Raw genomic sequence first — 14,089 nt, 5'->3', positions numbered from 1 at the left:
GAAGTGAATTTTGAAATTTTTGTGTCCTTAACTTGAACTAAGACAAAAACCCTCAGAGTCAATAGAGTGCTTTTATTTTGATGGTGCTTGAAAACATTTTGAGAATCAATGCAAAGCGCAGAATGCCAATACGATTGGTGTACATGCGTTCCACATTTTCCATGTTTAAAATGTCTCAATTTGACACCATTTACTTCTGTGGGACTGGAATATTGAGGTGTTGTTACACTTTACAAATCATGCTTTTTCAATACAGGTTAAATACAGTTTTTCTTTTTTTGTTAGATACTTGAAAAGTATCCAGTATCTTGTGGAGGTCGAGGCTGTAGTGCCTTATCAAGAGTCTTCCTTTGTTGCTCACAGGCTGAAGGAAGCGGCCCTTCGTCGCTTTGTGAAATGTTAATCCACAGTCTAAGTGGTGGCGGGGGCAGTTCAGGTTGGAAAACTGGAGGCAGTCTTGGTCTAATGGCTCTCAGATCCCTGCTTTGAACTGAGAGTAACCTGCATACGGGCCAAATAGCGACTGTCCTTGACCTTCCTCTGCAGAAATAAAGAACTGCGGCAATGAGGATGACTATCAGGATGAGGAGGCAGACAACAAATAGAGCCGTAAACATATCGGCCATCCATTGATAAGAGTTTATTTGTCGTGCTGTGGAAGTTGTAGCTGCAGGTGCAGAGACACAGGTATTGGAGGTGGGACTGAGAGAAGTGTTGGTGCCTGGATTCAGTGTAGTGTAGACGGCAGGGGTCAACTCACCAAATGTCGAAGTAGGAGTAGTAAAGAGACAGTCATGTCTGTAGCTCACATGTCCAACTTTAGTGATTGGGAACTCTGGAAGCATTGCTTCTCTAAATCCAGGGTTGACTCTTCCATCCACAGAGCTCATTGCCAACCACATTCTCTGTATTTTGTCAACATGACAGTGTGTTATCCTATCATGGCTCATCTCACACAAGCTGTAGTTGTACCAGGACACCACGATGGACCCAGGCACCATGGAAATTATAGAAAGGTGGTGGGTGCTAGAGCTGTTGAAGAAGCTGGATAGTTTTCTCAGTAAGAGTTCCACCCTGTGGCGGTGACGGAGGATAGAGTGGAGGCTGCGTTGTGCTGTCAGGGTGAAAATGTGACAGGGTTGGACAGGGCTGCGATGCAGATCCAGGGTCAGAGGCAGCCAGGTACTCAGGCCCTGGCGGTCTCTGGCAGCCAGTAGGAGATGCTGAGGAGCAAACCGCAGATCCACCTCCAGAGGAACACCATGAAGCTCCAGACCGTCCATTGCCAACCAGAAGCCAACGCTGACCGGAGGCCTGTCAATCAACCTCAACTCCAGGGAAAGAGCATCCGCCTCACCATCTTCTGGGTCTAGAAAGGTTTTTGGAGGGATTGAGTATTGGAATGGAAAGCCAACAGTGGCCATCAACGCTGGAATAGACTGTAACACCTTAGGGGGGAGATTCATAAAGCCTGAAATGAGAAATAAAAATGAGAAGTTATTAAAACTACCATATGAAATACTAGTAAACTGACATTTTGGATATAGTCACATAGTTATGAAAAAAAAAATACTGTGGGGTGTTTATTTGTACCTAAACTAAAATTAGGTACAAATAAAGTAATTTCTAGCTGATCTGATGTACAGTTGTCTTTATGTTTATAAAACAGTTTTTATTTAGTACCAATTAAAAAGTTATAAGAAGTCAAAAAAGTATTTTATTCATCCATTAATTTGCATGTTTTTTCACTCATTCATTTTTTTTATATAAAAATCAAATTTGTTCAGAGAGAGATTGCTTACTTGAGACAGAAGCTGAGGAGCGTGATGGCTGGACTGAGCTCTGGGTTGTAGATGAGGAAATGGCCATAGCCAGTACCGATGTTAACAATGTGGTTGACATCCCATAAGATGTGCTTAGAATCTGCAGACTAGGGAGTCCTTCTGTGATTGGCCCACTGTCGTCTTTAGGAGATGATTGGCAGATAAACAAAGAATTTTCTAAACTGAAACTATTTCCGTTGAGGGCAGATGTGCTCTGTGCTAGTGATGTGTGTGTTATTACAGAGAAGCCACTGCCCTCTAAAGGAGGATGAGTGTCCGAAACATCCACTTGTTGAGTATCTGTCTTGTGATTTATTTCTGTGAGGAGGCTGGTTGGATGCAGTGAGAGATATTCCACCAAAGTCTGGGATGGAAAGAATTGTCGACTTGAGCCAAACATTAAAAACTGTGAAGAAAAAGCAGTCCAGTACTTCTCATCTTGCAAATAACTTGTCAAAAAGACATGGACTTTATCCACTGTGTTCTTGGGGTAGGTACTGCTAGATGGTGGGTTACAAACACTGACATACACAAGATCATTTGCCACGGAGTTGTCATAAAATTGAAATGAAGGGTCTAGACTCTGCATTTGAGGAATGGAGGATGTAGTGTATGGTTCCTGAGCAGTAGAGGGAGCAGTTGGATCAAAATGGTCCTCACTCACTAGTCCAGTGCTCTTACATATTGAAAGTGGAACTGGATCAGTCATACTGGGGCCTAGTGTCTGCTGACTTGTAGTTTGGACAACTGATGAATCTTTATTAATGGAAGTTATCAAAGAGTCACTGATTGTTTGCTGTGACTCCTTCAGCAGCAATGACTGAAGGAGTGTTTGTTGCACTGATGGAATGAATTGTATTTTCTCATGAGTTGACTTGTCTTTGGACATTGTGTACAATGCTAGACTTTGTGTTGTTTTTACTTCAAAGGAATGGTCTTTGAACAATGTTAATATGTCTGAACTGATTTGATGGCTTTCAGTTAAAGGAAGGCTCATTTGCAGAGGCCAACAGGGGTATGTTTGTAATAGGGAAACCAATGAAATGGCTGAACTTAATGTCTGTGTTAGTTTATCTTGAAAAAAACCCAATTGTGCGCCTGATTTTGACTGTAAGTCTGTTACACCTTGGCCTGCAAACTGCAAAGAGGAGATGTCAATATCAGGAAGAAAAGATGTGGAGAAAGTCTGCAACAGTGGCATCAGAGATGATGATCCTTTTAGAGACTCTTCACTAAATACAGGATCAGTGATATTAGGTGTCTCAAGTCGTCCACTTAAGAGGCCAAGCTTGGAAGGTAAAGGTGGCGTAAAGGTTGTCACTGAGGGCTTCAGACTGTCCAACAGAGACGTAGAGAGCGAAGACTCCAATTCGGCTTTTCCAGACAATGTCAGCTGACCCGCTAATGAGGTTAATGACATGTCTTTAATTGTTTCATTTAGCTGAGACATCACATCCTGATTCATCGCAGATGGAGCTATGGACAGATGTTGGACTGAGTGCTGAGTTGATAATTGCTTGGTCATTAAATATGAGGTTGGTGACACATCTGGAGACAGTCGAGTAATTAGTATTTTGTTTGATGATGGCGGTGACTGTATTGTCTTTAATCTGGAGTTCAGCAGGGCATCATTATAATGCTCTGTTGGAGGTAGATGGAAAACAGATGAGAGGTTATAGAGTCTTGGTTCGGCAGTGTTGTGGTCTTGGTTAGTATGTATGATGGAAAAATATGACTTTAATAAATGCAATAAATGATCATATATGGGATTGTTATAGGATGCACATAAACTGTCCATCATCCCATCCCAACTATTCATTGTATTCAACCACCAAACTGAAAGCTGCTATACTCAATATTTTTATTTTGACAATGGATCAAATGACTATGTGTAATGTAAACGGGGCTCAAAGTGATGAATCAACAGATAAGTTCCTCCTGATAAGTTCCCCTCAATTCTACAGAACTGTTAAGCATCTCTTAGCTCCTTGTTTGGACCCACAACATTACTGTTTTGGTTCAGTCTCACCAGTCTCATCGATGTAATTTCCAAACACTTCCAGGCAGCTCTTTTCAGCCAAAAAAGCTCCAAAAACCCATACACACTTTTCCCAGCATCAAAGGGCAGACAGACAAAATCACCAACTAGCTGGTGAACATATTGCAGCATTTAGCATCTGAAGAGCCAGATGTTTCCCTCAGGAGTTGGTGGAGAGCAAAACAAAGCTAAAAGAGAGTGAATATGGGATTTACATCCATGAGATGGCCAGAAACACAACCTCCAAAGGATATTGTTGCTATGTTTCTGCTAGATGTGTAAATAGGCGAGTAACTCTTAGCGACCCATTTTGTTTTAGTAAGTTACCAGTGTGTAGGATTTAGTGGTATTTAGCAGTGAGGTTGCAGATTGCAACATAGATATAGAAATGTAGATACAGCATTCATGATTTGACATGCATCTGCGTGGTCACCATATTGGGGCGGTCAACAGTCAAGGGTCATGGAGAGTAGACCATTTGGAAAATTGATAATTGACTGATGATAACTATAAAATAAAAATGATCATTATCAGACTGGAGAAATTGTCTTTAGACAAACTACGGTTACAGTGGCTTTTGCAGCAAGAGCATGATGTGCTTGATTTTATTCCATAGAGCTGATTAGATCTGCCCCCAGTAACTGAATCTAATCCCAACAAGTAACCAGCATCATGTTCAATTTCTCACGTTTATAACAAACCAAATTTGATGAAAATTGGTTCAGAATTAAACAAGTTACAGTTGACTTTGTAGTGAAGTCTGCAGATGCATAGTGGCAACCAACAGCAATGACAATGAAGTATCTACGTTTCTCTATCTATGGATTGCAACCCCTCGTCCTCAGCCCTCCTTTTCAAGCATGTAGGGGAACCTGCGGTGGCTGTGAAACTCGCATTCACCCTCTCTAGAGCCAGTGTTTGGTTTGTCTGTTCTGGGCTACTTTAGAAATGTGGCGGTACAACATGGCAGGCTCCTTGGAAAACCCATTCCCAATGTAGATATAAAGGGCTCATTCTAAGCTAACAAAAACACGATTCTTATTTTCAGGTTATTGTTCGCTAATTAAAACATACTTATGAATATTATGTTCCATTTCTGCCACGTTCGCTAGATACCACTAAATTCTACACACTGCACTCTTTTAAAATTGTTATAGTATGTGAGTGTAATGTGACCCTCAAGTGCCAAAAGAATGTTTAAACAGATTTTTCTTTTGTGTTTTCTTCCACTTGATTCATAATTCTATGACATATACATATATATATATATATCTCGCTTCATGTGATCCCTAACATACAACTCTGATATAGTAATTTGTTTTCCAAGTCATCTATGCTTCTCATATTTCCATCGCTACATTAGCCCATATGTTCTTCCATTCATTCATCCATTCAGCTCCATTCAGCTTTGAGCTCCCTTTCAGACAAGGTCAAGTCATTACAACATATGACTTGAATGACTAAACACCCAGAACAATCCCATATTGTCATATAGAAGTCAACAGCAGCAGACTTACCCTGTGAGCTCAGTATGGACTGACTTTCTGAGTCAGTGTGACTGGCTCTGTAAGATCCAGTCCAGAGGGGGGTTTCCTTCTGATGAGGTCGAAGGGTCAGACGAGTGGCGAGCGATTCTCTGTCGACGGCCTCATGTGTCAGCGTGGAAGTGGCTAAGGTCAGTGGCAATGAGGGGTAAATACTGTGAGGCCTTGATGATGGTAACAATGTTGAGAGAGTGGTGGCAGACAAAGGTTCCCCAAGTAACATGGTATCAACAAAATTCCTGAATGTTGTAGGCAAATTAAGTGAAGGATTTTCAAGTTTTCTTGTGCTGAGCAAAGAAGTTGTAGGTAATGCAGACTCCAGTAAGGAGCATTTAACAGATAATTTTGGTACCAGTGATGTATCTAATGTGGATTCTAGTGTCTGTTCACTGCAGCCAGTCAGTTCTTCAAGTCTGTTTGTTTTTTCCACACCGATTGACATGTGCAAACTTGTCCAAATATCTTCGTCAGTAAATAATTGTCGCTCCAAGAGGGCTAGCTGCCTGCTGTATACATACAAAATTGTCTGCTTGATAGAGAAAGGGGAGGGTGAGGGTACTTGTATATTATTTGTTTTTAAAATAGTGATAGGCATCTTATGATTTATGTCAGAGGGATATATTTGCATATTAAAAGCATGCTCTTCAGAAGTAAGCAAGATAACCTTCGTGGGTAAATCTGAGAAAGTATCCCCCTGCATGCCAGAGCGCTGCTGTAAAAATTCTTTGCTGAAAGTATTTTCAGGTGAATCCTCTGTGTGTGTTGGTTCCAGCTTTGCCTCTACATGGTTCATATGCATCGAGAGGGTTGACAGCTTTGGTTCCAGCTCAGTCAAAGAAAGAGAATATGTGTGTGAATGCTCAAGTTTCACAGTCTCTTGCATCTGAGTTGGAGGTAGAACAATCATATTAGGAGTGGGTGTAAATTTTGACCTTTGCAGCTGCCTCTTTACTTTTTGTTGCACTTCTGCGGCTGCACAAAGCACTCTCCATCCCAAAATATTAGCTCCCAGCCACCTTGCCAAGACCCCTGCCTTCACACTGTGTTCCAGTACCTTGGCCAAATCAGACTGTCGTTCCTCTCCTTGACAACCGACAGGCCACAGAAGCTCACCAAAATCCCCGATGGCATCTTGTATCGCAGCAAACCCACCTTGCCTACAAACCCTGAGCTTTTCTTGCTGTAGTGTGAAGGATTTTCTTCTTGAAAATAGATAGACAAATTGCAGCGGCTGGTGGAGGTAGTTGGACATGGTGGTGACTAAATTAATACGCTGGCTGGCATCAAGAGTCTCAGGGTTTAGCTGAAGAAGAAGGTTGGCCCAAATGCTCATCTTCCCCTTAGAGCAAGACAAAGCATCCCTGTTGGACATGAGCAAAGCAAAATCATATTTTCATTCCTTCTTTGAGGATACATCTGTTGATATTCTGTATTTTTTATTGTCAACAAATCCCAATAAGAAATCCCTAGATAGTCAGCATTGATTCATTATCAGTTTTGCATTCTCAAATAGTGCCATTTCACTGAAACTGGATTCTCAGTGACACATATCAACGTATTTCAGTCTCTCTGTTTGTCTATTGTCAATTAACACAAAGCCCTGTTTGAGAGCATTATGTCAGGTGTCCTAAAGATCTGCAGAGGGCTCAGGTAACAGGCTGGCATGAGACAAGAAACACAAACAAGCTGGACACTGGAAACATTGATGACAATCTGACAAACAACTAAGAGAATACACAGGGGACTAATCACAGCTATTTCCAAGAGAAGTCCTGTGCAACAGATATTTATTCCCTTGTATTTCATGTCAAATTCTGCAGCCTGATTTAGTGTTTGTCACAGGTAGCAGAGCAGGTAGATTAAAATGCAGAGATTGAGGCAGAATTACTGATTTAAGATCTTTACTTCGAGTTCAGCAGTGAGGTAACAGAAGATACAAGTAACAAGCTGTCATGAAACAGGAAACATAGACAAGCTCGAACACCAGAGACAATGACAATCTAACAAACAACTAAGAGAACAGACAGGTATATATATACAGTGGACTCATCACAAAACAAGGCACAGCTGGGGTGAGCAGGGACCAGAATAAGGAGGGAACATGATGACTGGGTAACAAGGTGATTAGGAGGCTGTGGCAGGCAAAACACAGGGCAAGGCTGACGAGGCTAATGCAGGACAGGTGCGCAGGGGAAAGCAGGCTGGGCAGGGCTACAGGAACACATGAGGAACACAAGAGGTTACCAACTGATAAGAATAAAACCAAAGCAAGGCAGAGATAAAACTAAAGAAAACCCTGGACTCAGAGGAAAAAACAATACCAAGCTCAAGCACTACACAAAGAGACACAAATGGCAATTGCCATAACTGCATTTAAATGCAGTTATCTCAAACAATTTGTAACCCAGAGCACATTCAACACACACACAATCCTCTTTATCACTGAGACAGAGTATATGCTGTGCGAGTTTGGGCTGGAATGAAAACAAAGACAGACCAACCAAAATAGGCAACCCAAATCATCATCATGCAAGATTGTCTTTTGAAGACACAACTCAAACCAACTTTCCCCCACTCAGTCCAGTCCAAATAAAAAGGGAGAAAAGTCTGAGGGCCTCTGAAGGACTGCTGGAGAATGGCAACTAAGGAACAGAGCCAGACTGTAACAGAACCATAACAGCAGCTGTCAAGAAAATGCCTCTACAGTCCTCAACTGTCCTAAGACAATCAAACAGTATCTCTGGAGGCCCCTTTTATCTGAAACAATGTGGATCATTATTTTCTAGCACAATCAATGCCTGCATACTTTTACATCTACAAGTATTTTACCAACACGTGTAGATTTGAGCATACCTCCCATCTGTACATGTATTAACAAAGAGCCATGGAGATATGGATGTATCATGATGATACATCCTGAATGTATCAATATAAGGACCTCTGACACCACACGATAAAATTCCTTGCTCTCCCACACAACATATCTTCATGTTGGTTTAATCACTGAATGGATTTACCAATAGACCAATCACAACTGAGCTTTTTTGATAGACCGTGTTAAATCCAAATTCCAAGACCAAGAGTTTTCACTAGCGAAAGGATTATATAATTTATTTCACAGGAATTAACATTATAATATTAACATTATAGAATAATTATTTCATTTGGAAACTGTAATAATCTAGATCTCTTGTTATATTCCCATCTAATACACAATTTTAAACACTTGGTTTTGTTGTTGTAGTTCAGGTTGTTTCGTCTTCTTTTTGTTGTGTCCTTGTGTAGTTTAAGTTTTAAGTTTTAATTGGTGATGAATTGGAAATGGATATGTGCTGTTTGCTGGATCATATTTTGGTTACTAAATATTAGACCTATAGTACTCTGCTCTAAATTAAGATATTAAAACAGTGATATTCATTAAATATAAATACAGTTTACTACTACTACTATTTGTACCCCCCCATAGGAACCTTCTTGAACCTTTCATTTCTCTGGATTTCCTGTCCTCTTACCTTGCTGGGTCCTTGTCAGTCATTGTTCCATTTAGGATGTGCAGATAAAAGTAGGTAGCACACTCTTCACTGGTAACAAACACCTTAAGCCGGTATATCCCACAATCTTCAGCCAGAGCCAAGCCAGCAAGACTGCTAGTCTGATGCCTAAACACCATCCAGTGGGGCAAAGGACCGTCTCCATCAGTCTGGGATAGCTGGAAGGAGAAGTAAAGCTGACATTAGTGGTTTGAATTAAAAAAAATAATGACCCTTTGTGTGTGTAAAAACATTCCCCAGCATTGAAAGGATGCAAATATCTGTTAGCATTTAGCTCAATGCACTGCTGTGCTTAAGTGCAGCCCCACAGAACTGCTATCATGGCTGTAGACACCTATTCTTGTTAGAAACTAATTGTAGACGCTGCCCTAGCAGTCACACACCATTCTCATTGTTTGTGAGTGTGTCAAACCTATAGTTAGTTAGTTAATTCAAATGTATTATATGGTGATGTCAACATGCCACAAGTCAAGAACAAGGCTTTCAGGGCATTGGAGTTTTTTTTCTCTTTGGGTTAACTTCTTTGAATGAGGGAAAATCACAGAAAGCACAGTATGGCCACTTTAATCACATCAATCACAGAAAATCCAGGTTTGACAAAATAATTAAAAATGTGATACATTACTTTTAAATTCTTTCTACATCTATGCTATTTTTTTCATGGTACCACTATGCAGACATATTTGCCCAAAATATTTGTGTTTTATTATCTTTAAGAAATGCTCAGCTCACCTGATAATGCTGCATGTGTCCCAGGGTTGCAGGGAGGGGAAGCTTAAAAAAGAAAGGGCATCCTGCTTCAGACGTGAAGTTGGGCAACCCACCAAGTGCTGTCCTTATAGGACAATGTTGCATTAAACTTTGATTGTGCATCACATTCCACAGCAACAGAAATAGTTTGAGGTAGAAGGTCAGGGCTTTACATGGCAAGGTGCTGTTTTGGTTAAATGGAGCAGGGTGCCTGACTGGAAGGTCATCCATGTCCTGTTACTACGGGACAGAACTCAAGGTATACCACCCTTGTTATTCTCTTTCATTGTGTCTATTTACCTATATTTGAAGGTTATTAAATCCTAAACAAAGAAAAGCTGTTTCTCTGAAGCAAAAGTTTCCAGAATGTCATTTTTGTATAGATATTGGTTGACAAAATGTTTTCCATGCCTCCATTATTCTTGCCATGAATGAGGCCACTTGATGTGGCTGATAGTCAGGAAAATCCAAGAAAAATGTGCCCATCTGCATTGTAAATCATTGGTGTCATCTGTGCCAACCACATCAATCTAGCAGTAATGAACATTTTTTGCAGGCTGAAAGAATCCATTGGGTTTCCTTTTGTCCAGTCTTCTTCATCTCATTAGTAATGTCTATGTCCTTTCTTACCATTACACTGTATTGAAAAAACTGTCAGTGCTGCTCTGCATCCAGGCACCCAATAGTCCCATAATGTTTCTGATGTCCTGTTAATCACCAGTGAGGTTAAAAAGATCAAAATGTCCATGTAGCAAGTCAGTGATGTTTCAAACAATGTACAATGAAGCACCATCAACAAACAGTGTATCTTTACAACTGGGTAACACCTGATCCTCAAAGCAGTCATGAACAGAGCTCGTTTTCTGCTGATATGTTGCTGGAGGTCCAGTTACAAGACAGTAGTGGTTACTAGGATACCTGAAATGCTACCGGAGACTATCAATGACTTTTGCAACAGGAGGTCACAGATGGTTGATCTCACTTCAGTCTCTTGGTACATCAGATCAGAGAGGCAGAGAGTAATGTTTTTTTGTCAGCGTGTTTCTGCCCTGGTTGGGCAGCATTATGTTTCCAATTTGGTAGGCCTCCTCCTTGGCGAGACAGAGTTTAGTTTTAAAACCACAGATTTTTGTTGTTGTATGTTCAGAAAGTCTTAGTGGTGTTTTGACCTGGTTCAGTGGCCACAACAAATGAGAGACACAACAATGCAGAGGTTTCAACAAAAGATAAACACAAACATCCATGAAAAAGCTGATGTAAGGTTTCACAATGTCAGTGAGTTCCCATTCGCTGCATCCAATGGAAAACTCCAAAGAATGCATGCAGAGCAGAATTAGGACAATACCCACTAATTAAAAAAAATCAAAAGAGAGCATTTAAATTTTATAATCACTTAAAAGAAAGTAACCCTGACATGATCCTCAACAAAAAACTCACCTACAGAGAGACCCAAGAGAGAAGCTCCCTCAGCCAGCTGGTTCTAATTCATTTACCTTTACTTATATGTATATATATATTTCTAACAGCAAAATCACAATTCTTCTATATATGTACATATTTCTTTGTTTTTATTTCACACTTGCTTTGGCAATGTAAATGTCTGTTTCCCATGCCAATAAAGCCCCATTGAATTGAATTGAATTGAATTGAATTGAGTTGAGTTGAGTTGACCTGAATTTAATTGAATCAAATCGAATCTAATCAATCCAGGTCTGCAGCTGGCAGTTTATGGCTGAGGTTTATCCCTCACCTTGTTTAGATTTCATTCTTGGAACAGTCAGCTGGGTCAACCACAGATGTCAAATTGGTTCATACAGTAACAGAAAATAAGATGTAATTTCATCCTATCCCAGCAGCAGTTTCATAAAACGAGACTTGTTTTTCAATTTCATATGCATTGATGTTTATGTATAAATGCCTGCAGCAATGGTTAATTTAAAGAAAATACAGGAATTAATTTATACAGCAACATACCAGACACAAAACCTGAGAGAACAAATGAGAGTGAAAGAAATCTGCCATTTTAAAGTCCATAAGAACTTGTACACTTTAGTTTTGATCGAACCAAGATTAAGTTATAAACATACAGTCTAGTTTTTAATCAGTTAATGTTTTAAATTAAATAATTGAATAAAATTAATTTTTGATTTGCTGTAACCAGACATTTGCTGAGGCTACGTGAAATTTGGCAGAATCTGTGACAAAACTGGGCTCTTGAGGTATATGTTTTAAATATAAGTTTGAAGAAAAAAAACTTGGTTGACTATTTTTTGCCAAAAAAGGAGTGTGGTACTTTACGTTACAGGTGCAGTCAAATAATCAAATCCTAGTTTGAGCAATTAAGAAAGTCAAGGACCCTCGTAACATCTATTGTCTTCATTATCAGTAAGGCTACTGGAACAAACTGTGACTGAGCCAGTAAAGGTTAGTGTATGACATGGTGGGAAACTGGGTTGAGGAAGGTCAGGAGGAGGGGAGTGAGCCAGCAGCAGCAGCAAGATTTTGGAGTGGATGAAGCATGAGGCTGGCTAAAACAGACTGAGGAATCAAAGATCTAGGTGAGTTTGAAACTGGTTTTACCTGCTCTTGCATTTTTCTCTGAAAAACTTCAAAGAGTTGGGGAGGGGAAATTTACGAGTTATTTCAGTCATATACGAATGTTAATCAAAACTTTGAAAGCCTTGAGAAATTCTGCTTTTTGAAACTTTTGTAAAATTAATATTGCTAAATTAGATCAGTCCTGCTCAAAAATGTTGTTAAAATAAAATATAGAGTAAATTAATACTTACCACCACTGTGCAGATTATTGCAACTCTTCTGTCTGTCTGAATAGTTCTGCATATGCATGTCTGCCATTGCTAGAGATTTGTAGTAATAATGCTTTTTGAGCATCACTACATGCAGAGAGCATGCTGCTATTAGTTGGCACATTTGTGACATTTGTATATAGTTATGTGGACAGTCTGATGTAAATATAATATTAATTTATAGTGTAATTTCATCACGTAGCTTTGGATATCTTGCACAACACTGTGGAAAACTGACTCTGGTTAATGAAGCTTTAGAAATAAAAGTAAACATTCTTTACTGTGACAATGTACTTTAACAAAGAAAACCTGTGTAACTTTTGCTGAACAGTGGCCACAGTAGCCTCAAGTGACAGTTATGGACTAATGTTAAATGTTAACACATTATAACAATAGCACAAGTAGAGAAAAGTAATGTCTGTTATACAGTACATTAGCTAACACTATCTACCATCAGGCTGTACTACCACCTTCAGATCACCCAGCCCCTGCCAACAGGGCAAAATTGGTATGTTCTTGCCAATTGCTCTTCAGCATCTTTGCCCTTTTTATGTCTCTCTGATTGATATGGGAGCACTCGCTGCGGCTGTGATGTCATCTGCTGAGTCTGTCCTTCTGTCTGCGGCCTCCCAACTGAACCGAAATATCTTCAAGAACATCATCTACAAACAAGTGAGTCACACCTCACGTTATCATTACTCATGGCATTGACACATTCATGTCACAATGTTTAGCCACCAGAAGCTTATGAAAAGACTAGGAAGGCTTTTTACTGGGTGCTCAGATCATTCCCAAGACATGCAGGTTAGGCTAAATGCGACTAAATTGATGAATCGTTGTCTATTGGTAGTCTTGTCTATGTGTGAGCCCTGTGATCGACTGGCAACCTCTCTAGGGTGTACACCACCTCTAGCCCAATGTCAGTTGTGATTGGCTCCAGTTCCGCCCACGACCCACTGAAGGATAAATGGGAACAAATAAGGGAGGAATGGATAGATGATTCTTGCTGGAACTTCTCAGGCGTATTTTCATATTTAACCTTTACTGTAAATAATTAAAAAATGCTTATAAAATAATTTCCTATCTTTCAGACATCAGAAAAAAATATTTTTGTGGTGGTTAAGGTATCAGTCTTCCTGTGCAGACTGATGGGAGCGGGCCTGGCCATAACAACCACCTCTGTTAACCTGTTCTGGATCGTTAGTGCAGATATCTTGTATTCAATGCTGACTCCCCAAGTGAAATGCACCTTCTTCTTATCCCAGTGGGTGAACCACTATGGAGCATGATCTGGCTTTGTGTTGTCACTACTCTTGCGAGCTCTGGTTTGGGAACCCCAGTTGGGACTCCCTCATGGCTGCCCCTGCCGTGGGACAAGATACAAGAGAAACGAGATACAAGAGGACGGTCATCGATTCTGCTTGATCCCCTTTCACACTGCCATCATGCTCATCACAACAAAAGTCTCCTTTTTCGTATAGTACACAGTGAGGAGTATATTAATTTCCTTTATTCCAAAATTAAAAACACTATCTACTTCTATTTCTATCTTCAGATTCTGTACCCAGTTGTTCCA

The 14,089-nt window shown here is 40.1% G+C and overlaps 1 protein-coding gene across 2 annotated transcripts; it reads right to left on the bottom strand.

Moving 5' to 3' along the window:
- Positions 1-75: 75 nt before the first annotated feature.
- LOC121890548 lies at positions 76-6,086 on the bottom strand. Of its 2 annotated transcripts, XM_042402946.1 has the most exons (3): positions 5,379-6,086; positions 1,803-3,464; positions 76-1,471 (listed from the first exon to the last, which is right to left on the bottom strand). In XM_042402946.1, exons 1-3 carry the CDS (start codon positions 6,031-6,033, stop codon positions 282-284), a joined length of 3,507 nt encoding a protein of 1,168 aa, XP_042258880.1. In that variant the 5' UTR covers positions 6,034-6,086; the 3' UTR covers positions 76-281. The 2 variants fall into 2 exon arrangements, with proteins under 2 accessions (XP_042258880.1, XP_042258881.1); XM_042402947.1 differs by lacking the exon at positions 5,379-6,086 and having other exon boundaries at positions 1,803-3,526.
- Between the last annotated feature and the right edge of the window lie 8,003 nt (positions 6,087-14,089).

This window comes from Thunnus maccoyii, chromosome 23 (genome assembly GCF_910596095.1).
Source record: "Thunnus maccoyii chromosome 23, fThuMac1.1, whole genome shotgun sequence".
Lineage (NCBI taxonomy): Eukaryota > Metazoa > Chordata > Actinopteri > Scombriformes > Scombridae > Thunnus > Thunnus maccoyii.
The sequence above is the reverse complement of the archived record's forward strand: the minus strand, read 5'-3'. Positions and strand labels throughout refer to the sequence as shown.